General features: G+C 45.6%; 2 protein-coding genes across 6 annotated transcripts; one reads left to right on the top strand and one right to left on the bottom strand.

Moving 5' to 3' along the window:
- Nucleotides 1-10: 10 nt before the first annotated feature.
- On the bottom strand, nucleotides 11-20,502 carry CENPT (centromere protein T). Of its 5 annotated transcripts, none has more exons than XM_074839314.1 (14): nucleotides 20,406-20,502; nucleotides 19,654-19,780; nucleotides 18,989-19,082; nucleotides 16,828-16,961; nucleotides 15,401-15,434; nucleotides 14,079-14,221; nucleotides 13,198-13,620; nucleotides 11,334-11,528; nucleotides 8,416-8,592; nucleotides 7,485-7,688; nucleotides 5,398-5,488; nucleotides 3,040-3,204; nucleotides 2,453-2,557; nucleotides 11-431 (listed from the first exon to the last, which is right to left on the bottom strand). In XM_074839314.1, the coding sequence occupies exons 1-14, from the start codon at nucleotides 20,478-20,480 to the stop codon at nucleotides 308-310; spliced, it is 2,091 nt and encodes a 696-aa protein (XP_074695415.1). In that variant the 5' UTR covers nucleotides 20,481-20,502; the 3' UTR covers nucleotides 11-307. The 5 variants fall into 5 exon arrangements, with proteins under 5 accessions (XP_074695415.1, XP_074695416.1, XP_074695417.1 ...); XM_074839315.1 differs by having other exon boundaries at nucleotides 8,416-8,586; XM_074839316.1 differs by having other exon boundaries at nucleotides 14,085-14,221.
- A 343-nt stretch (nucleotides 20,503-20,845) lies between these two features.
- Nucleotides 20,846-23,941, top strand: THAP11 (THAP domain containing 11). The gene has a single exon (XM_074839319.1). It carries the CDS (start codon nucleotides 21,019-21,021, stop codon nucleotides 21,751-21,753), a length of 735 nt encoding a protein of 244 aa, XP_074695420.1. The 5' UTR covers nucleotides 20,846-21,018; the 3' UTR covers nucleotides 21,754-23,941.
- The last annotated feature ends 508 nt before the right edge of the window (nucleotides 23,942-24,449 follow it).

Below are 24,449 nucleotides of genomic sequence, written 5' to 3'. Positions count from 1 at the left end.
TCACACAGAATACGTACAATATTTTATTTATCAGAGCTGTACAAGTATTCAAAGGTAACATAAAAAATTCAGAATAGTCTAATTACACGTAGTAACAGTCGGTGAGATCCAGCAGGCTGGCGTGACAGCCACAGCACAACCAGCATCAGTTCAAGAGAACATCCACCGTTTATTGCCCCACTGGTTACTTGTGGAAAACCATCCTGGGGGCAGTTCCAGGGAACCACGCGCAGCCAGGCTCTGCAGGCAGGCACCTTCCCCCCCTGCCCTCCCCCCCCAGAGGGCCATCGCTGCCAGAGGGGCACGTTCATTGGCAGGGGACCACTCTATTTCCACTCACAGCAACTGGAATCAGGAGCTTCCTGTACTCCAGAGGCAGGTAACGCTCTATCAGCACATGCAGCGGCATCTTGTCCGTCACCAGCCCTTGTCTTTGTTCAAAAAGAGGAGAGCAGAGAACAAACAGAGGAGTTAGTGAAAAGTGTTTCCACTCCGAGTAAAGTTTTCTTGCAGTGACATTTTTGCATTTAACAGCTGCTTGTGACAGAAGAGCTCCAGACTTCTACTTGTGATGCCCCAGGTCCCATGGCCAGTGCAGACACCAGCCTTGCCCACACGTGGAAGTGGACTGAGAGGGTCACTGCAGAGCAGCTTCCCACCCAGCCACGTGTTTATCACAGTGATATCGATCTTTACCAAAGCATAACTATGCTCATTGCTTTTTAAATTCACGATCCACCTGCCATGGGATAAATTTTACTATTTAAAGACATACACAGAATGATGGAACAGAAGCAAATAGCTCGTTACCCAGCAGATTTTTACATTCCCAGTTCAGAGGTGGTTGGCAGTTTCAAACTGTATAGGCCGTGGAGTTTTCTAGTACACCGTTTAGCTGATTGGCCTGAAAAATCACTGTCTCCTAGTCTTGTAGAAAGGGAAACAAAAAAGCAGCATTTCTTCATGCTTTCCTTGTGGAAGGAACAGAAATACTGTTCTTATTCATGAACTAACAACAACTCCTGATTCCTTTATGAAGCAGTGGAAAGGCATAAAGACATCTAGAAAAAGGTAAAATAACAAGAATACAGAATCCTCAGACCCGGCCAGCTGAACCATCACACCTCTCAGCCTGTCCATACTAACTTCAGCACACACCTGTCAGGTGGAAAAATTAAAATCTCTGGACCAGGATGGCAACAGATTATTCTTTTTACACAGCAGCACCAGCTCCACCTGACAGAGGTGCCTTCAATCAGATGTGCCCCACAAAATCCCCCAGATGACTTTACATCGCATCTGAAAACTCTTCCAGTTGGACACAAATGAATAACAACCCGCAGTAATGACTTTAAATGAGCAGAAATTAATTTCTTTTGGGCCCCACAGAGTTTTACAGAGGGCTCCCAAGCCAAGAACAAATCCCGAGTTTTGGTCACAGGACAAAGTAAATTCAAGCCTGAGATGGGGGAGCTGAGGGAGCCCAGAGGGAAAAGCAGAGTGGAGAGGCTCTGAGAACAGCTCAGCCAGGCTGCTGGCCAGCCTGCTCCTCTCCGGGCTCGCCGAGTGGCAGCACAGCGTCGTTAGGAGCAGCCAGCCCTGGCCTGCCAGGCTGGAGGCTCATTCTCCTGCTCTGGAGAGGAACTGTCACCTTGAACCCTAAGTATTAGCTTTTGTAGAAGCAGGAACTACCTGAAAGGAGGTTGTAGTGAGGTGGGTGTTGGACTCTTCTCCCAAGTGACAGTATGAGAGGAAATGGCCTCAGGTTGTGCCAGGGGCGATTTAGATCGGATATTAGGAAAAAAATCCTTCACCGAAAGGGTTGTCAAGCACTGGAACAGGCTGCTCAGGGAAGTGGTTGAGTCACCAGCCCAGGAGGTATTTAAAAGACGTGTAGATGTGGTGCTTAGGGAGATGGCTTAGCAGTGGACCTGGCAGTGCTGGGTTAAGGGTTGGACTCAATGATTTTAAAAGTCTTTTCCAATGTAAATAGTCTATGATTTTGTCTGGAAGAGTAAGTCATCAAAACAGTCAGCAGGGCATGTGAAAGTGCTCACGCTATTTCAGTCACAAGCAGTGAGCAAAGAGATCGCTCAGGGGTGCGAACGGTGCAGCCCAGCCTCGCACTTACTGTTCCTCTGCCTCTTCTACTGACACCGTTCACTTCCCAGCCCTAACTGCTTCGCCCTTGCACGCATCCCCCTCCTCTTGCACTCCCAACCCCTCACTACTTCCTCTTGCCCCTTCACCACCATCACCGTGGGGTATAAAAACCCAAATCCACGAATCCCCTCCTGGGACAGAGGGCCGAGGGGCATCGCACAGAGTAAATCACAAGATACCACACAGACTGTGCAAATACTGCTAGTGCACACCCTGGCAATAAGAGTCTTACTGGGCTACCAAAGCATCACCAAACACTACTACAGGTTAATAACAACCCTCCCTTTACCTTCTCATGAGGACTTCCAGGTCAGCCTTCTCCACTGTCTTTCTCCCAGCATGGTTGGTGTAAGCTTCCAGATCATTGCACACCTGCCTGAAGTATCTCTCGGAGCTGAAGGAGGATTGAGGAGGGAAATTAAATCGGGCTGTGAAGTGTGTGAACACCAACTACTCACCCACTTCTGTAGGGCAAGCTGCACTAGAGCTGCTCGCCTGCCAGGGAAAACTGCAGGAGGAGAAGCACTCCAGATCCACCCCGCTCCCTAACGGAACATGCTAACGGTATTCGTGTGCTGTTAGCTAGAGAACACTGGGAATGGTGAAATTTGTACTGGTTGGGACAAAACCCAGAAGCTCCTGCACGGCAGCGTTGGTCACAGATACCCTCACAGCAGCCAAAAGCACCCAGCACTCTCCTGTCCTCATTGTAACCAGCCCTCCCGTGACTCTCCCCAGCTGAATAGGGAGGGCTGTCAGCTTGCCAGCAGCACTCCTGACAGGTTTGTTATTTCAGGAGAGAAAAGAAAGAGAGAAAGAAAAAAAAAAAAAAAAGACTAAAAAGAGTGGGAGGAGGAGCAGTTTGCTGTTGCTTACCATTTTTCAACAATTTTGAACGCATCTCTGGTCACTGGCATTTTCACATAATGGCTAAATATCTTCTTTATCAAACTACTTGCTACTTCAGGCTCTCTTGTTTTCCTCTGTGGCACTCCCGAGCTCTTTGGAACTGGCTTACCCTGCAGCGGCTGGAGGGGAGACCTTTGGGGGAAATTGAAAATTCACACATCAAATGAACAAACACGGGGGAGAGGCAGAGAACACCAGGCTGAGTTTGGGCAAACATTATGCTGAATTTAAAGGGGTAAGAACTACGTCCAGCTCTTAATTCCTTCCCCCTCCCAATTCTTCAAAACCCTCATGCCTACGAAGTACAAAGTTTGGAAACAGTTCATGTGGCATTATGACCTTGTGAGAAGGAATCCAGGCTCACATTTCCTGAGATAAGCATGCTAACATAATAAATAGGCAGCAAACTATAGTTCCCTCCAACACAGAAATGCAGTTTTCACTGCATCCGAGTTTTAACTGTCCAGGAGTGCCCAAAGTGTGATGCATCCACAGGCCACCTCTGCACCTGCAGACAGGAGAGTCTGCTCTGCAGGGTACACTTTTACACCATCACGAGCATTCTGTTTAGTGGGGTTTGTGGATTTTGGGGTTGGTTGGGTTTTTTTCTTAAAGACTCAGTCCCAAAGGACATTACAGCTGGTTTCCATTCTAAAAAAGGAAAAATTGTAACATGAAAAAGGGAAGTGAAATCCCCAGATTCACCCAGTAGACAAGTGGAAAACAACAGAAAAGCCCTGGAATCTCAGGGTAACGCACACAAAACCCACAGAGGTGGCATGGGTATCATTTGATTCTCTCTCCAGCCCACCTGCATGTTCTTCTCTCACAAAACTTCAGGGGCAGGTGGAAGAGATCAGCCCCAGAGATAACATACGTGTAGTCATGAGACAAAAAACCCAGTCAAGATTTAAGTCATCTTGGTTACTGCTTCTGTGCCTCATTTTACCCGTTTGCAAATGTTTATACATGAATGTTCGTTTCACAGGATCAGGGAAAAATTGAAGTTTAGTGATTGTATGGACTTTGGTGTTTCTAAATGAAACATTCTGTGGCCCTAATCTGGTATAGTTGATCACAGCAGAATTGTACCAGTATAAAGAGATTATTTTACAGCAAAATGTCTTTAAGCGTGGCTGTCACATGGTTACTGCTCCACTACATAACCTAGAGTATTCCTCAGGCTTGTAGCGTGAGCATTGCTATCTCAGGAAGCAAGCAGGCCAACTCTGGGTCAGACTGATTACATGAAGTGCAAACAAACCGTGCGTTACAGCTTCCTGTAATGGAGGCTCTGAACCTGTAATTATGATCATCTGTTATCTCAGCACAGCCTGAAAATCTGTCAGTCTATTAACACCCAGAAATTCCTATAAAGAACGTGCATCCAAATACATGGATGTCTCTTGCCAGTGAGGACTAGCACTATCTACAGAAGAATTAGTATTCAGACATGCTCTATATATATATAAAAAGAGCATGTCCCAGTGCAAAATCCCAAAGCAAATCTGCATTCGTTCAGTTCCACTTCAGCAGAGTATCAAAGACTCTTTTTTTCTATTTTATAAATGTATTTCACTATTCATGATTATAGCAATCATCCAGCACCTTCTGTAAGCATCATTCACCTCTGTTCACAGCAGTAAAGGGCACAAGAATTTGGTTTTATTGTTTATTGCTTCAATTAACTAAAATCTGGAGTCACGGGCCAGAAAATTCCTCCTGTTCCTTAGGACCCACTATTAGTGGGTCTGATGAAGCATATGGCTTCACCAAATTTCCAGTTAAGAGAGTGATAAATGTTAATTAATTTGGAGTAATGCAGAGGACAGGTTCACTTTCTGCCTCTAGGCGAGCTTCGTTTTATACTCAGTACATGGCAACTGCATACAGCTTTAGGCTTCTAAAGTCAATACAAATATGTCATTTCATATGATCAATAACATAATCTGCACTTCCCCCTCTTCTGCAAGGGCCTCTGCATCCCATAATGGAGTCTATGGCTCCAGGGTAGCTTAAGAGTTGAAAAACTCCTAGGAAAAAGTTTTAGTCTTCAGCACAAGAAAATATTACAAGGACATTCATTGGAAAGACTTGAGACATCAGATCTGCTCGGGCAGAGTACTGGCATTCGCTTGATAGACCTCTTTATTCAACTGCTACAGCAGTGAATGAACTAAAGACTTGAGGACTGCTTGCTCTCTGCTGCAGCTGATAAAGCACACAACAACTGACAAAGCTGGGCTCGGCACTCTCTCCCCCTGATGCTTACACCCCCCCAGACACAATTCTACCAGGCCACTGCTGAAGGTGACTTAGACTTACTTGGGAACAGCAGGTTTTGCAGGGTGTGGAGTTGACAGCAGTGGCTTGTAGGCTGCAGCACGGACAAACGTGGGTGTCTTCATGGAAACCTCTAAGGGAAAAATAGTACTTGAGGAACTGAACTCTATTTTTGGAGTTTCTGCAGCAAGCAGTGCCAGCTTTCCACACATCTGGTCCACAGCCACACTGCCTGCGCTCAGGCTGTGGCTCCACGGCACCTGGAACCAGTGCGACTGATGGCTGCTGCAATTCCTGCTGTGCAGGCTGGGGGCTGCCCCTCGGCCCCGGGCAGGAACACACGCTCAGGGACAGGCTGCAGGGGCTGATGGCTGGGTCAGCTTAAGCTGCCAAGAAGCTGCAGCCTCTTTTCCCAGAAAGAACTTCAAAGTCTGCAAGCTACCTCATTGCCGTCCTGCTAAACCAGCAGCAAATTCTCCTGAACACAGGACAAGCAGAGCAAGAAAATCACATTACAAGGGTCAGTCTATGAGCATCTCCCACCTTCACAGCTTTTCATAAAGTCCCGTCAGCTACAGCTCAGGTTATAGTCAGTACCTCACCTCCTCTTTGCTGTGAACTACCCATATCAGTTTCCTCCAAGTCTAATCGGCATCCTTTAACTTCACCCTTGAAGTTCTTCACTTCTTAACAAGCAAGAGCAGGAAAGAAAACAACTTTAACAGAACAGAAATACAGAGCAGCTTCCTGTCTAGAAGAGGAGTGGTCATGGAGGGCTTCTTGCTTGCCAGTTTCCCTTGCAGGCCGAGTGCAGCCCAAGAATCCAGCATTTCTGGTAATGGTGCCAACTTTGCAACCCTCCCTAAGAGCTAGGACACCTGCCCTCTTATAGTAGACAAGCCCAACTACTAGAGGCCTCAGGTACTACTGAGAGTTAAACTCCACAACTCAGAGGGTCAGGAGTCCCTCAGAGAAAGCAGGGCTGGGTGAACTACCATGGTTCTTTGCAGTAGCTTCTTCTGAAGTCTGTGTGCTGGAGGGACAGGGAGCAGGACGCAAGGGAAGAGACCGAGGTTTCTGAAGTAAATTTTATGACAAGAATGCATAATTTTTCCTCTTTTCTTCCTCTCCTTGTTCAGTGAGACTTGTAAGATGCTACTCTTACCATTCCACCCTATCAGCAGAGACCTCTTCATCAAGATCTTTCCATCTCTTCACACAGCTGTGTTAAAGCACATTGACACACTGTTGTAGATGCCCTAAGAACACCTACAGCTTTTCTTAAGACAAAAGGGTACCAGTTCAACTGTCGCCTTTGTGCCTTGCACACTGCACAAACACATACAGGCATTCATATTCTCCTTACAGCTGTACTTCCCACAGTGCCTCAAATCCTGGCACAATGGGATTCTTTTAGGATGTCCTTAGCTCAGTTTTTTATTTCAGGGTGTACTGTACTTCAGAAGACTTTAAGACCAGTCCCAGAAAGACACCACTAAAACACACTCTGGGCATTCTCAAACGTGGCCTTGATCAGAGGACTCAGTCTGAGGTGTATGTTCTTCTAAAAGGCATAAGCACTCTTGGGACAACAGAGCAGACTGATGCAGTGTCCGAAGAACTGTTTAGAAACAGACACTTCCTCTCAGCTTTCTGGAAAGCCAGACTACTCTTTTGGTTAACCAGAAAGGAAATCTGTAACTACATGTATAAAATATGGGGTTCTAAATTAGGTTTCAAGTCTGGAGTCAGGTAAGTGGCTGTGGAAACAGTAGTTCAATGCTAAGACATTAAGAAGTCAGCATGAAACTAGGAGTCAGGAAGGAAGGAATAATAAAATGGAAGAAAACTGTCTGTCACTGTATAAAGCCACTCTGCACTCAGTTTTGTCTATTTGTGCACTTCCATTACCTTCACCTCAAAAAGTACAAGATGATTTAGGTTCCTGAAGCACCTGATGAGCCAGTAACAATCTGGCCCCAGGAATAGCAGCCAAGAGCTTCCCTGGACTATCCGATGGACTAAAGAGTTAATCATGTTATTAACCTATGCTGTTCCTCCATCTATTGAGAGGTAACAGGGAAAAATTCTCCAACTGCCTTCTGTTACTGCTGCAATAGTTTTCTTACCTTCACTCCCAGAGTCCTCAGCTTCATCCTCAGTAGGCTCTTCTTCCAGACCATCCAATTCTATCATGATAGGCTCATCTTCTAGTTCATCTGCTTGTTCAGCAGCTTGCCTTAATGGCTTCATCCCAGATTTTTCAGAGAAGGAAGCAGCATGAGAATGCCTGCCCAGACTTCCAGCTCCAACACCTTTGGCAGTCTCAAGTTCTAGATTTCCAAAGCAGGAAAAATACTTCACTGAAACAAGTATCATAGTCAAAATTTCAGAGCACTCATGAGAATGAAACCTAACTCTCCATTCCTGACAACGTTGCCATCTATTATATTCCTATCTTCAAGGATTAAGGTGTCAATACACTAAGCTAGATAAGCTAAAGCGCTGATGAATCCTCGACTTTTCCCTCTGCTACATCTAGGTGTGCAGAGGTCACACCAAAAAAAATAGCACTTGGTAAAGCCCATGAGATTTGAGTGAAATTTTTATCTGAGCTCCTTTTAAATGAACTTCCTTTAATAAGAACTTTTATCTCAAAAGAAGTCTTATCAAAGCCTTATTGCAGCATGTTGAACACAGAACCCAGCAATTCAGGAAAAGTAACTTGGGAGATTCTGATTTTCCAACGCACTTAGAAGGTCTCCAAGTTTTATCAATCTTTGCCTGATTCTAGAACTCCCACTGGTAAATTTGAATTAAACTTTCCACAATTATATATTTCTAAGCAGTATTGCCGATATGATTTTGTTTTCCATTTGAGCAGAATGCAGTCTTTCAGCTTAAAATGCCACAACTAGTTAGGTATTTTCCCAGCATTTAGCCCAAATTCCAGAGTGCAAAAAGAGCTAACAGGTCTCTCTCCCAACACTGATGCCAATAATGCAGCTTGAGAGGTCTCTGGCATTAGAGATAATCTTCAGTATTAGAGGTTGTCCTTACCACCTCTGGGAGAGCCTTGGTGTTCAACGCTGCCTTCTGCTATTCCCTCGTCTTCTGAAGGGGTCATTTCCGTTTCGACTCTGGCATGCTGTGCCGTAGTTACCTGTGATTCTGCATTTTTGGTCAGTTTCTTTTCCAAACGTTCAGAATATCCAGAATTTGCACGATGATCTGCAGTTAAAACAGGAAATTCTATCATCAATCTTACCTACAAAAACCCTCCAATCAATCACCAGCATACAGTTTAACAACTGATAAAGTTTACTCATGGTAAGTAAACTCAGGAGTAGCCATAAGCTATAAATAAGAGAAGCAGATGCAGTTCCCTTCCAAAAGTTTACAACTGAAAAATGCACTTTTCCTGTGTTTGCTCTACAGCCACCTAATTAGGATGCATGTCAGATCCCAATGAAGGAATTTTACTTAACAGAGCTCCTCCAGATTTGTCATCTCTACATCTATTCTCACTTTTGGTGGTTGTGTGAAAGATCAATTTCTTTTAAGTCTAACAATACATGAAGTTTGCACTCAGATTCTCCTGCCCACTTCCTCAGTTCTTCTGGCTAAACAATTTTGCAAGAGATATATATAGCATTACAAAGAGAGGAGCACCTAGCAGTGGTTTTAACCAACCCAGAAAAGCCTCTAGCAGGCAGCATGAGGAGAAATAAATGAACATGTGATTTGCATGTCTTTAAAAATTTCAGCTGCTGAAGTACCAAAGAGTACGTAAGTACTCCTTTTCCCTACCTGCCAAACCTATAGTCCACAATTCTGTTACCATGTAGCTCAATTCCAGCAGAAATCAACACAGGTAATTTTGGAGAAATCTTGCTGGGAACTCTGATAGTATTCTCATGTGCTGAAGTGTTTGGAAATCTTGGCTTAGCTCCAAACCAGAACCTGTAAAAGTGGATTTTTACCATCTTCTCCAATGACTGGGATTTTTCACACTTGGGAGCCCCAAGCCCCAGCGAAGGGGACAAGGAAATTTGGCCAAAGGTGATGCAAAAATCAGCAATACAAATCTCACTAACCAGAATATTGGGCTACCTACAGCAACGCAGGGCAAAATCTTGACTAAAGTTAAGTGAAATATTAACCAGCTTTGTGGGGAGAGCACAAAAGCTCAACTCTAAATTAAGACTGCCTAAGGCAGACAGGCACCAGTGAATCTCCCACACTGCTGGATCCCTGCTGGGATACGGTACTTTAACAGTGGAGTACCAGATGCTATTGACACAGTCAAGTCAGTTTTTACTGATTTCTTCACCTGTTGCCAGCAGCAACACCTCCTGTAGTTCAGTATAACCTGCCAGCTGTCAGTGCCAGTTGCTCCTCTTTAGTTTCTGCACTCACAGATCAGGGAGCTGTTTGTTTCAATGTTTGCTGAATCATCTCCTCCATGCTGCTCAATGCTTTTCTTTTTAAGCTTCTTGTATTTCACTCCACTGTCTTTTTTCCAGGCTGAGCAGTCCTTATCTTTAGTCATTTAATGTACAGAAACTGCTTTATATATTTGATTATCATTAATGGTAAAACTTTTTCTCTGCACCTTCTCTAGTTCTGTTAAACCTATTTAGGGATGGAAAGGTTAGAACTGCACGCAGTATGCAAAAGGTGAGCACAACAATCATTTCTGAAGTGGCAAGTGACATTTTGTCATCTCTTCCTTTCATAGTCATTTTTACATGTTATTTGATTTTTCTGAGCATCCCCCAAGCTTTGAGCTGGTGTTCACAGAACTGTAACAATTCTGAAGTGACTTTCATCAATCTCAAGAGTCACATCCCGTTTAGACTTCACACTCCACAGGCACACCCAAGTAAAAATGTAACAGGACAAAAGAATCAAGAAAGGTTACAGGATGCCAACCTTACACAACTGTAAATTTAGAAGTGCAGAATATCTGCTACCTTAATGAACTATTCTAAAAGAACTATTTAAAACAAAAGGCTGTATTATCATGATTAAAAGGCAACATAATTAATTTTGCTGATACACCTGGTATGTGCAAGCAATTACTTATGGGCACTGCAAGTATTCAGTTTAAAATTCTAATAACAAAACTGTTGATGCTATAGACTGCTCAGTGTCCATACTGCCACAAGATAATTCATATGAAACTTCAGAAGTAATTAAGCCTGCATGGCAATGGTCTTCTCTCATTTCCAGACACTGTTGAAGGGACAATGGGAAAGGCTTAAAAAGGATCCTAAACTGGAATCTGGAAAATGAAATTTGACAAAATATGGGAATATGTGTCCACACATACCCAAAGCTTTACGGAATGACTGCATAACACCTGCCACCCTCAGCATCTGTGCAGAGTTTTTATCATCTTATTCTAAAGCAAAAGGATTTCAGAGAAAACTAAGAATGTACTTGTGAAAGCAGGCAACTTGCATGACTTGCTCTCTTCCAGGAACAAGGAGGTATTAAAGCCCAACCTACTAGCGACAGCCTTTATTACTTATGGGAGGGCAACCTTCAAGCCCTTGTCTTAAAAGATGCTGGTTAGTAGTGGAGAAAGATAATGGCCAACACAGCTTAAATAAATCTAGTAAAGCATTAAAATGTATACAAACAGAGTGATTAGCCAGACGTATTCCCCGCCAAGAGGGAGCTATTCATCTTTCCTATGGGAAGATGAGCAGTACTATGGACCTACCAAAAGGTATGAACCTTTGTTCTATTTGCAGTCACTGTGAACAAAGCAAATACTGACAAGAAAGCACATGGGCAAGTCACAGCCTACTTTGAGAAAGCTTGTCTGGAAGTGCTCACAGTGTCTCTGATATGACTTGAATTAAATTATCTCCAGCATCTACTGCACAATAAAGTCTTACAAGTCACCCGAAAAACTCGGTTTTAATCAAAGTACTCCATTCCCTTGCAACACTGAAAGCATTTCTTACCCTCTCTGAAAATCTCTTCCACTCTGTTCACTGTATTAGCCATCCCTTCTGTATCGTTTACATCTAGGTCTTTAATTATACGGGACACAACTTCTCTCACAGACATCCCAAAAGATCTCTCAGGCTTTAGAGGGACTGGGGAGCCGAAACCTTTCCTTTGGCTTCTGGATGACAAGGAGCTCCATCTATTAACAGCTAGAAATTGAGAGCATTAATGTGTTCCCAGTATCTTTTTAAACTTTCTTTTAGCTTTTCTAGTAAGTAAAAAACCAACCAAGCAGAGAGAGGAATACACACAAGAAAATGCTTTCTTTACTTGAAACAGTTTGGGGATGTCACACTGTATCCTAGGAACCAGTTGGAAAAGTCCTTGCAACTATTTTTCAGTTCACACTGCGGAGCAACATTGACATCAGCTACCTTTGGTAAAACAGCAGAACTATGTAACCATTACCCTTTGATGTTAATGCCTTACAAATCTGAGCATCTTTAGATAAGCTCTCACTCCCCCTCCTCTTCCTCTCATTTAATCCAGTCCCTATTTCACGTGTCCACCCTTTTCTCCACATTATCTAATCTACCTGTCCTAAAAGTGCCTGCCATTGGACTCTTCAGAGCCACTAACCTTTTCTTCCTGTTCATCTTTTCCCATGTCCTTTCAAAACATCTTTTCCCACCAAACTTGCCCCAGACAACCCTCCAGAAGCAGAGTATGGTGCAACAGTCCACCAGCCATTAACTAATTTCTAAGCTTTCCAGGGCAAGAACTATTCTCCTGGCTTGAGCAGTACTGAATACGTCAACCATTCTTTAAATATCGTTTCTGTGGCCCTTTTGACAAAGGATCATAAAAAAAAACTAAATTAAAAAGAAACATTAGCTGTCTATACTTCATGGAAAGCAGAGAGCTTTGACTGAAGAACTGCACAAGGCCATTTACCACAGCAGATCCCATCCTGGCTAGCTGCCTCAGGGTCACTAAGAAAATTTTAGGGTTGCAACCATGCCTTGGGGCCTGGGCTATGCAATATGAGGAAAATGTGCTCCCATTTACACAGCCAGGACAAGGTATTTACAGGGAAATGAATGTAGAAGAGATATACCAGGCACCAGGAAAAAACTGGCAGTGACAGGCCTTGGAAAGCATCGGTACAGAGTGTCCAGGGAGGTGACTACCTCTGTCCAAGGGATTTTTAAGGCCCTGGAGACAGTGAAGCAGATAACTGTGACACATAAATGACCTTACCAGGGTAAATGTCTAGACTAGTAACCTTCTGAGACTCCTTCTAACTCTGTCTACAATTCCTACATGTTATCTCCTTATCTCACCATATTTGTGACCAATTTACGGCACCTACTTCTGGGGTCCCCGGTACAAGAGAGAGATGGACATACTGGAGTCCAGCAAAGGGTTACCAGGACAATTACAAGGCTGGAGCATCTCTTCTGGGAGGAAAGGCTGGAAGAGCTGGGACTGTTCAGCTTGAAGAGAAGGCTCGGGCGGGGGGAAACTCATCAATATATGCAAGTATCTGAAGGGAGGGTGTGAAGTAGACAGAGGCCGGACTCTTTTTAGTGGTGCCCAGTGCCAGGAGAAGAGGCAACGGGCAGAGACTGGAACACAGGAGGCTCCGCCTGAACATAAAGAAACACCTTTTCACTGTGAGGGTGATTGAACACTGGAACAGGTTGCCCAGAGTTTGCAGTCTCCATCCTTGGAGACATGTAAAAGCCGCCTGGACATGGTCCTGGGCAACCTGCTCTGGGTTGGAGAAGATGACCTCCAGAGGTGCCTCTGACCTCAACCATTCTGTGATTTCAGAGAATATCCACTAAGCCCCAAGTCCCAACCCATAGTACTCACTGCCAACCACCACCTCTTCCAAAAGAGAAAGCTGTTCCATTGGGTTACTCTGCTGGGAATGATCCTGCGTATCCTCTTGCTGGTTTGCAGGTGTTTTTGGAGATACACGAGTCATTCTGTCAACATGCTTATGATCAAGGATTAAGCCCTCAGAACGTCTTCGGGTCCTTCCTTCATTTGTGCCCACTCTGGATACCAGGCCCACCAGCCTCGCTTCTTGAGCTGCATCAGAAATCTTGCTTCTCTGTGGTGAAGTTTTTGAATCTGCTAGCTGTGGTTCATGAGCAGAAAGCTTATTTTGGCTCTGTTCACCAAACTGAGGCTGAACAAAGAGTTCCGTGTTATTCAGCATTTCTGCACCACTTGTCTGTATGGTTGTTTGGATCCCAGATGCTGTTTGTGAGTCCACAAGATAGTCCTGTACTGTTTAGAAAGTTTTAAAACAAATTTTACGTTAAAAACTGTTCAAGGTCATAGAGACACACATAAAATTACCAGGACTTGCACAAGTCAAATTTTAAGTCATTCAACCAAATTTTATTCATCCTCCACAGATCAAACACTGGCACTGTATCGCTACACTTCAGTGCCCCTAACTTTCCCTACCAAACCTTCTCCCCACAGTTATGAACATGATCCCAAACGATTCCTGTGGTATCAATCACCAAACTGGGTAGAGCACATATTTAAGTGCATAGAATCAAAGCAACTACAGATGGAGAGCCTCACTCTAATCTTGCTCCCCAAATTACACTGGATTTTGTGAATGTCTTAGTAGCCTTTAAATCATAAAATACAGAGCACACTTCATTAATTGCTTCTAAAAGCCACCTTATATAAGGCCGGCCCTCCTGAAACAGAAGTAACACCACAAAAGAAACCTTTACTCTTCAGCATGTTCTTTTTCACTTCGCCTTCAAAAGCTTCCATGTCAATAGCTTTGCGATTTTTTGGCCTCCGGAGCAAGCCTCTCTTTTCAACAGTGTCTGGTGGAATCAAGGAACCAAGAGACATGCGAAGAGATCTGTAAAAAGAGGAGGGAAGAAATAATTTTCAAAACTTACACACTCCCCTTTTACCCTCAGGTTACAGACACGGTGCCACTAACAGCGAGAGATTTCACAAATCCCTTAAATAGGAGGAAATTCCCCAAAAAACCCTTGAAGATTACATGCCAGTCTACTTTAAACAAATAGTTTAATTTCATGAAATCACCTAACATCAGGATATGTATCACAGAGATCAGGAAACAGACAGTTTTACAGTTTCCTACCTCCAGAGGGCTGCAACAACATATCTGCCAAAGGTTCAGGAAGTTTAAAAATTTTAAATATAAAAAAAACAAACCCAAGAAAAACAAATGTTTGAGAGTAAAGATGTCCTCTAGATGGCAGCGGGGTGGTAGGAGGACTTCAGAACAAGTCTGATGATGCTCAGTATCAGTATTCACAGCAAAGTACAGCTACCTGTAACTTTTTTGAGATGGGCGCTAAGATAGCAACATGCAAAGCTCAGGAAGAGATGTACCCTGTACATATTTTAAAATATGTACATCTCACTGTACATATTTTGCATCCTAAAGAGACTGGCCACATTCAGCTACTTCCTGTCCCTCTCTCCAGGAAGTCCAATCAAAAAATGGGTTCAGAGGATTCAAAGGGAGGAAGTACAGAATCACCTTGCATGGGACCACAGGCAAGGGCTGCAGCAAGAAAGGTGAAATAAATTGCTAACCGTGGCTAGGATCATTAGGAAAGTAGACAGGCAACACAGGAAAATAAGTTCTTTGACTTGCTAGAAAGCTTTTAAAGTCCAGGAAAGTTGGATAGATGCAACTGATGTGATGAGTCAATTAACAGAGAGAGAGAGAATATTCTAAGGTATACTGCGTACTGATTTATTGTTGGAAACATGAGAATGAAAGGAAAAAAGAAATTATCCTAATAAGTAAAAAGAGGAGCAATCGTAGCAATACAAGCTGGACCAACCTGGGTATACAGTGCAGAACCACAGTTTCTGAAAATCACAAAGTATGTAGTGTAACCCCTGCAAATTCCATCACCAGAGTGGGAGGTGATGTGTTATTACTAACATAGGTCTTTATCAGGAACCCAGGTATCTATACTGTTCTTCACAACTACACAGGTGATGAATCAAGGTAGTTAGGACAGCCAGAAGTTAAGAGATTTTAGTTTAAACTCACCGAGCCAAAGTAGTACTGTCCAACGCTGACTGAGCTAGAAAAAGTCGGGGACACATTAGCTGAGAAATTACACACTACACAACAGGCTACAGGAACACCCCAATGGATCTTCCTCTTTCTAGAGCCAGTTATGCTACAGTCCTCAAAAGTTACATATTGGTGAGAACAGAATTAGGTGACAGGTTCACTTTACAATTTCTTGTCTGTGTTTCAGAACTGTGTATTAGAATCCTAATACGCACTTTCTGAAAGTGTAATAAACAGTGATTTCAAAGAAAATTTAATGCGGCACATGCCCTCATACTCAATCATATTAATCTTGCCACATTAATAGCAAGATGCTACGCTAGGGCCTCAGTCACAACCACCCTTCAAAACCCACACCAAACATTAAAGCATGTGGAAGCTTTACAAGTACAGGTTGTTGGTGAAACTGTAACTCAAACCTATTCTACTCACAAAGCCCCAAAAACCCAAAAGCAGATCTGGAGAGCAGTGACATAATCATGCTCATACTAGAAAATACTAGAGCATGCCCCCTCTGCTTTTACAGAGCTGTCCACGTCTTATCAGAACACGTTCAGATCAGGTATCAGGCTAAAGACAAGTTGATTTTTTGACCACAGGTGAGTCAGGGTAGGATTCAGCTCCAGATTAAAATATCCAAACACGGGTGTCTATGTTCCCATTATGATCAAGCACAACTGATGAAATGTAGGTGTCTACTTTAGGGTGAGCTGCATCAGCCTCCATACTCCACTGACTAGATCTCCCCTAAACTTTAGGACTTCAAGTTACCGAGTGTACACACAGGCACAGATCGTCTATAATCCAGAGCTGAGGTACCAGTGTCTGTAATTTGGAGCTGAATCCCACCCTTGAATTCCACTCTAGTTGCTACTACCAATAGGGTATGTAAACCGAGGTGTGGAGTTTTATCTGCTTCTCAAACTGCAACTAAAATTAAAGTTATATTTCTACATTTGCAAATTTATGTTTAAAGGGAAGACTTATTCCAATATAAAACATTATTTCTTTTATAAAAAACTACAAGACCCTTTTTTCTCAAACAAGAACTTTATAACTCACGATATCGTTGCAACAAAAACTATGCAGCTTGTTGTATTTTCAAGTTTCTGGAACTGGAGACCCTTCAAAACTCAAAGAGCACCAAGTTGGAAAAATTGTTAAGGAGGTATATACAGTCAGGGCAGAGCGTGTAACTTGGCTCAAAAAGGTTTATTTTAAATTTGATAGGAGGGGGCTTTTACTGTCTCCACTACCCCCTGTGCACAAGATGCTGCAATCTTGCTTCCAAACATACAACTGCCCAGCTCAGAAGTTACAAAGAACTAAATTGCAGCAGGTGAAAGTCAGTTGACAGCAAATGCAGTGCTGAACAAGGTAATTTTTGACTACAGCCTTACCTTGGTTCTGGGGAAGTCGTTTGTTTGCTGCTCTCTCAAATTCTGAAACGCTGAGTTTCTTTCTCTTCTTAGTCACATGGAATGTGGTGATAGATGTGTCCTCAGGAACAAAGTCTGGCAGTTGCATTTCCACCCTACCAATACAAACCAAGCCTTTAACAAAGGACAAACCTCATCACTTAGCTACCCTAGAAAGCTCCCTGTAACGATGCTGGAAAGCAAACAAATTATTTGTCCTTGCTGCAGCAGAAGTAAGGAACTAATTGGTGATTAGCTCAGCAAATGCAGGAATGTGTCATTCCCTCCTACTAAATCAAAGTAAATTTCACAAAGAGAATCAAAACTTGAGTGTATATTCAAAACAATAGGGCTGGAAATGGTCAGGCAAGTAAAAGCTTGGACTTCCAACAAGCTGCATAGCTCTCTTCTAACAGCACACAGGAGCGACTAGGTTTGTCAGTTGTGACAGTGTAAATAAAAAAGCCATCATCATGAAACATTAGATATCACAAAGCACACTGGTACACAGCGTAGGCAAGTAATATCCCAGTCAGGCACTGGATCAGGATCAGAAAGTAAGTTTATGAGTTGTTTTCCCCCTTTACCAAGAAGTTTCAAGAATCCCCTCTCATGAAGGTCACGTTAAGGCAGTGCATCCTGCAGAACTCGAGCAGAGCATCCCTCCCGCAGCCAAGGCCCTGCATTCAGAGCACGGACTGCTCTGTATCCTTTGCTGCCACAAACATGGCTTCAGTACAGCAAAAATGGTAAGGTGATCACGTTTACAGGTCTTTTCCCCTTACAGAAGACATTCTCGACCACTCAGAAATGTAGATAAGTTTCATTTCTTGTTACGAGCATAATGTAAGCCTAAGCATTAGAATTTAGTGGCTTGTAATGGGGAACAAATGCAAAGCAGTGGGGAAAAAAAGATTCCTCATTTTTTCGCATCTGTCCTGGAATATTCTATTACAACTAGGGCAAGCAGTGTCTTCCCAAATTCAAGAAAGTTCACGTCAACTAAAAGAAGGCCGTGAAGGGATTTTAAAAAAAGACAAAAAGCCTATACCTGTCTAACTTCAACAATTAGCTAACATATGGAATATAAAACCCTGCAAAGATCCAACCATCTGATCTTTTCATTTAAAGACAGGCTGATGAGAAGCACATTCAGAGGTGTTAAAGAACTACAACAAGCAAAATCAAGGAGGAATTAAAATAATACTGTTCATCTTACTGCTAATCTAAAAAAAACACCCCAAAAGAAACCAAGCTACCACACTTACAGAAAACTCAGATTTTTCTTCCTCTATTAAAAAAAACAAAACAGAAAGACAAAAGTTTATCTAATATTTTAGATGACTTGTTTAAGGTTGCTTACAGTCAATGAAAAAAGTTTAGAGACAAAAGAAATCACATTATTTAGAACAGCCTATTTTACAGCAAGCAAAAATGCATACAAGTGTTGTGACAAAACTGACTAAAGCAAATTAAGACCTACCACCACTACTGGCTTTCCTCTGTTTTGTAACAAAGTGGAAGTAAATGAACCACACTTCAGCCTCTCCAATTCACTCAGGCCTATTAACTTAAAATATTAACGGAATGAATAAAATGAATAAAAGCATGAATAAAAGCAGCTGAGCCTCAGGCAAACCTCATCTCCAAACCACCCTACGGGAAGGAAGTTACCCCTAACTGCCCTAAACAAGGACAACCAAGAACACTGTAAAAAGCTACAGCAGCCTGTGTTCTGAATACGAGACACAGCAGACCCTCCTTACACCCCAGCATCGTCAGCAGACCGCCTGCAGCCTTGGGGAGATCCAAGAACACCTATTTTAGTATGTCACAGAAAACTAAGAAAAGCAGGCTTCCATCAGGAGACTTATTGTACCCATTTTCACTGCAAAAAGATATTAAGTCTGCATTTAGAAAGGGGACAAAGAACAGACCTGCAGTATTTACTATCCAGTCCCTTAGTCCCAGTGATTCCTACACAACTTTTAAAGCTGGAGAGGTATTTCTGAAAATCCCACCTGAGCAATTCTGATCACTGAAACAGAAGTACAGAAGTCCTGCTCCCCAGTCCCAACAGAGGAACTGCAGCTATACCTGGTAGCGTAAAAAATAAAAAGTAAAAATTTAAAAAATTACTTACATGCCAGAAATCCTCTTAGATGGGAGTTCTGATCGAGCTTCTTTTGTTTCTTCATGTTTAGGTATTTGAGGTGTTAGAGGTGAAACTTGTGGTTCTGCCAACAAACCAAAACATTTCCTTTCCACAATTCAATCCAGCAAGAATGCCAAAATGCAGCAGTGTGTCAAATCACTACATTCTGTAAGTTACATTTATTAACGGGTTAAAATAAAGACCTGGTGAAAACTAATTGGGTTCTACTCCTAGGAAGGCTGGCACATACAATGGACAAATGGCAGCATGGGGGTTCCACATACTGCAGTGGAGCCAAGCTGAAGTTCACAACAGCTCCCGCGTCTAGGATTTACACACAATCCCACAGCTAAAGGCAGCATAAAGATTACATGCTTGCTCACCAGGATAAAAAGACTGAGTGAAGAGGATTTTCAAGAATATGACTTCATCAACACAAGACCTGGTCTTTGAGACAGAACCGTATCGCATAACCTCATTCAGCTGCCACTGCAGCGATTCCTCTTTCACATAAATCAGTCATACAACAGTCTGGACTTCCATTCTGCATAACACAGTAAGAATAATAGGCTAAAAAAAGAACACCTCCTGTTCTTAACTCCACCAAAACATTGCCCTTCTGTCCTCTGTTTTCCTGAAAAAAAGATACTTACGGGTCTTGATGATTCTCTTGAGCACAATCCGTGGTGTGTCATTGTCAAGATCAGGAAACACTGTTGGTTTCTGCTTCACTGTGCTGCGTCTGCCAGAATTAGTCTCCTTGCCCGAATCAGATACAGTCTAAAGAGAAAAATCAGAGATGTGCAATTCAAAAATCCCATTTTCATTGTTAAAGATGAATCTTAGCATCAAAAACATTCATCATCCATCTTCTAATAAAAATCTAAACTAGCTAACATGAAATGTTTTCCAAATTCTCAAAAAGAAATTGTGCACGTTTGTTTTTTACCAATGTGCTTCACTTTTGGGCAGAAGATATTTCACAACAGTGTGTTACTGAGGTGGGTTTCAAAGCACAACTCTCATCATGGACAACAGCCTGAGGGACTTGCAAGCACAGCCCATGGCCCCTTGTCCCTCACAGCCCTGACCTAAAACCACCCAAAATGAGGAAATAAAAAACATAACCGAGGTGGAAAGCTGTAACGGCCATGGCTACTCGGTGAGCAAGAAATTCAGGGGTTTCAGCCCCTTTTTCACGACTAAAGGGGAACAGAGCAAAGGAGCTTCCTTTAGACCCCGGGCCCTGCTCCAAGGGCTTCGCTTCTCCCTCACAGCGAGCGGGAACGGGCGGGCAGCGCCGGGAGACACCCCCCCCCGCACCGCGGGACGGCCGGTCCCGCTGGCAACTCAGCTCTCCCCTCCCGCACACCCCGCGGCGAGACCACCGGACCCCATTCGCCACCTTCGCCACGGCCCGCGTCACGTAGCGGCCGCTGCGCCTGGCCCCGCGGCGGGCCCGCGGGCGGCTGTCGGCCATGGCGAGGTAACGGCCGCGCCCTCCCGCCCAGCCGCGTCTCGCGAGATCGCCGCGCGGCGCCCCACGGGAGGGGGCGAGGCCTGGGGGGCGGGGCCTGCCGCTGCACCTCCTGGGGCTATAATGGAGGCGTGGCCTGGGGAGGGGGCGTGGCCTGCCGCTGCACCACTGGGGCGATGGTGGGGCGTGGCCTATGGAGGCGTGGCCTGTGGGGGGCGTGGCCTGCCGCTGCGCCCCGGGGTTGCAATGGAGGCGTGGCCTATGGGGGCGTGGCCTGCCGCTGCGCCCCTTGGGGGCGGTAGTCGGCGGGGGCGGGGGCGCAGCGCAGTGTGGGGCGGGTAGTTCCGGCGCGGCGCCGCCGCCGCGGTGCATCGTGGTCCGCGTAGTTCCGGTGCGGCCGCGGCGGGCGGCGTTGGCGGGCGGCGAGAGGCCGCGGTTGGCCTTGTGGGATCTGTAGTTCAGCGGGGGTCCCCCGCGCCCGCTCTCCCCGCCGCCGGGGCCGCCCAGGGGTCCGTTCCCCCGCCCGGGAGGCCGCCCCGCCATGCCGGGCTTCACCTGCTGTGTGCCGGGCTGCTACAACAACTCGCACCGCGACAAGGCGCTGCACTTCTACACCTTCCCCAAGGACGAGGAGCTGCGGCGCCTCTGGCTGAAGAACGTCTCCCGGGCGGGCGTCAGCGGCTGCTTCAGCACCTTCCAGCCCACCACGGGCCACCGCGTCTGCAGCGAGCACTTCCAGGGCGGCCGCAAGTCCTACCTGGTGCGGGTCCCCACCATCTTCCCGCTGCGCGGCGTCAACGAGCGCAAGGCGCAGCGGGCCGCCCGCCGCCCCCGCCCCGCCGCCGCCGCCGCCGCCTCCGCCGCCGCCGCCGCCGCCGCGCAGGGCCCCGGTGCCGCTGCCGAGGCCCCGGCAGGGGGCGCGGCCGAGGACGTGAAGCCCATCGACCTGACGGTGCAGGTGGAGCTCGGGCCCGGGGCGGCCGCTGGGCCCGGTCCCGGGAGGCTACCGCCGGCGGCGGGGGAGGAGGGCCCGGTGGAGGGCGGCCCCCCGGACCACTCGTACTCGCTGTCGTCGGGCACCACGTCGGAGGAGCTGCTGAGGAAGCTGAACGAGCAACGCGACATCATCGCGCTGCTGGAGGTAAAGATGAAGGAGATGAAGGGCAGCATCCGCCGCCTGCGCCTGGCCGAGGCCCAGCTCCGTGAGGAGATCCGCGAGAAGGACCGGCTGCTCCACGCCGCCAGCGCCGGGACCCGCAAGCGCCACGGCCTCTGAGGGCTGCCGGGGCCCGGCACAGGGGGATGCCGGGCAGGGCAACGGGGCTCCGCATCCCGGAGCCTTTGCCGGCCTCGGTGAGGTGTCCGGACTGAGCAGAGACGGGATGGGCTCGGCCCCACAGCCCCCCCCCAGCTCTCGCTGCCCGGTCCCTCCTGCCCCCGCCGAAGCAGCCCCTAGCCCGGCAAACCCGCGCCACCGGATTCCCCCGCCTAGATGGGGCGGCCGCTGTCAACTCAATGCCGAGCCCCGTTACCGATCGCTGTCACCCCTGAGCTAGCACTGCAGGCGTCTGCGCCCGTGTCCCGTTCACGCCAGGCCCATCAGCATCCTCTCCGTTCTGGCAGCGGCAAAAAGAGCTTCTTCTAGTCTAGATGGGACCCGTGTCACCACGAAGTGGACGTAGGGTGTCAGTTTTCAGCAAATAAACTCGCTCTGCGTTAAGTGAGGTAGCAGCAACACTACCCCCTGGAGAAGACGTGTCTGAAAGCGTGGTTGGCACCGTACCCTTCACAGGAACGAACAACGATGTCGTGTTTGGCCTCACGTAGCAGAGGCACGAGGAAAGCTTTAGAAACCCTCTCAGGGTGATGTGTTTCTTCAGTAAATTACTGATGCCATAAAAGACTGCTGTTTCTAGCGTGAAAGAATCCCCAGATTAAAGAGTGCTCTTGTACTACGTAGTTTCTGCTTTCTCTGCAGTACATACGTATTTGTTACAGATGTCTCGATGCTCTCAACACTAGTAAGGATTACGATCTGGTACAAAGAACCCGGTGGCATTTGATGGCTGCAGTTTATCTCATTGGCTTAAGAACTCCCTCTAATGAAACGGAGGCTTTGTGACACATCGGAATTTAAATCCTTGGCTTTCGTTCAGAGAACCGGGATGAAACAGAAGCGAAGCGAGTTTATCTGCAGTGGTTGCAAACCCCTGCTGTCTAATCCTAAACTAGTTGGCATGACTAATAATCTGTACATTAGGCAAGACCTTACTGAAACGTGCTTGCGTGTTCTAAACTGAGATTTAAGAGTATTGTAACAAATCTATGTGGAATGATTGTGTAGTTTCTGTTTCTAGCCAGCATTAGTCCCCTCACTTTCAGCAACAGGAAACCAAATCAACGTTGGCTAGAAAGAAGGTGGAGTAAGGGTAGCAAGGCTACTAGTCTGGCCTGAAAATGTACTTCCAGGTTAGGCCGTGGAACAGGTACCTCAGCGCTGAGGAGGAGGAGGGTATCTGGTGCACTTGGCGATGCGTTCTTAGGGGATATGGCTTCAATAGCGATGGATGTTGAAAACAAAAGGCAGTTCACCACAGTGTGCCCATAATTACATTCGAGGGAGGAATGCCCAGGTGTCTTCTGGGTCAGCAAGATCTTTCTCCTGTAATCAGAGTGCGTTACGCTCGGTAGTTCGGGATGTCAGTTTTACTAAATTTTATAGGAGTATTTTCTAAATGTACAAAGTATCTTTAGTTTGAAAATCTTGTAATCTTTGTAACACTGGCTAATGTAGCTTTACAACTGTTGGTTTCGATACTCTGTATTACTGAACAAAAGGGCACAGCGGGATTTTGGTAGCGGGAGGTTTATCTATTGATCGTGTAGCCCATTCAGCTAAAGGCATTGGTAGCTACAGCCTGCTATGTGATGCATGGGTCATTTTTCTATTAACGTGTGTACTGAGTTGGATGGTCAACTGTAAGGATACTACAGGTCTATTCATGTACTAAGTATTGCCCATTATTTCATTTTAATTTATTTTCTCCAACCTGGTATGTAGCTCTTAACTTCAGCTCTGTGGTATACTGATTTTCCTGCGAGCCAAGTAAGCAGCAATTTTTTTGGTTGGTTGGTTGGTTTGGTTTGGGTTTTTTTTTTTTTTTGGTAGGGAAAGCAGATACCTGCTACACCATCTGATTTAACGTCTGAATTAGTCCAGCAGATCTATATGCTCCCATCAAGACAATAGGCAGCACAAACAAACGAGACCGGTTGTGTGTCCTAGCTTCTTGACAACGTGTGTGTCGTAACAGTCGTGGTACTTTTTCTACCATTGGAAAGCACTTCAGGACGTTCAGCCATTCGGCCTGCTGGACTGGTTAACTGCTGGACTCTTCGACTTCTCCAGGTTACACTGAGGTGCTAACATGCTTAATTTTAATAAAGTATATTTTGTTTTGTTATGTTTGCTGTTTCTGTGCTCTATATATATTTCTGAAAGGTTGGTGCCTCGAGCTTGGCTTCTCTTTTGCAACGTTTTCTTTATTCCTCACGAACTCCTCGGCTGCAACAGCCCAAATATCTTTATATCATGTAGGGTGTGGGAGAGGGGTTCAAGGTCTATCGACTGGGTTACACACCGGCCTGCACAGAGGTTAGAACTGCTCTGAAGGGCAAATGCCTGTTAGGACGGGGGTGCTCTCTAAACATCCCAGAGTGACTTGAGCAGCAAGGGACAGGCTTCCCGCACAGGGGGGGATGGCAGGAGTGTCCCCCCTTAGGCATGGCAGAGGAAGGAGAAAGCATGGCCTCCTGTGAACCAGCCTAGCACAGGGAAGAGCTAGCCTGTGGTATCTTTGAATCTGTAATTCCACTTCCCAAAGTTCCTAATTTCAGATTGGTTTAGAGGTATTACTCTCGAACAATTGTAAGTGGGGAAAAAATTTCAGCTGTGCCTCAAACATCACATTT

The sequence above is a fragment of the Strix aluco genome, chromosome 14 (genome assembly GCF_031877795.1).
Source record: "Strix aluco isolate bStrAlu1 chromosome 14, bStrAlu1.hap1, whole genome shotgun sequence".
In the NCBI taxonomy this organism is placed as follows: Eukaryota; Metazoa; Chordata; class Aves; order Strigiformes; family Strigidae; genus Strix; species Strix aluco.
This window is presented reverse-complemented; position numbering and strand designations above follow the sequence as displayed.

Excerpts from the sequence above, each read along its gene's own strand:
- CENPT (XM_074839314.1), bottom strand. The coding sequence starts at position 20,480 with ATGGCCGACAGCCGCCCGCGGGCCCGCCGCGGGGCCAGGCGCAGCGGC. Across the intron at positions 19,083-19,653 it reads CAAGAGAATCATCAAGACCC|AACCACAAGTTTCACCTCTA; the intron begins GTAAGTATCTTT and ends GTTTGTTGGCAG. Across the intron at positions 5,489-7,484 it reads TGAGGACTCTGGGAGTGAAG|AGGTTTCCATGAAGACACCC; the intron begins GTAAGAAAACTA and ends TTTTTCCCTTAG.
- THAP11 (XM_074839319.1), top strand. The coding sequence starts at position 21,019 with ATGCCGGGCTTCACCTGCTGTGTGCCGGGCTGCTACAACAACTCGCAC.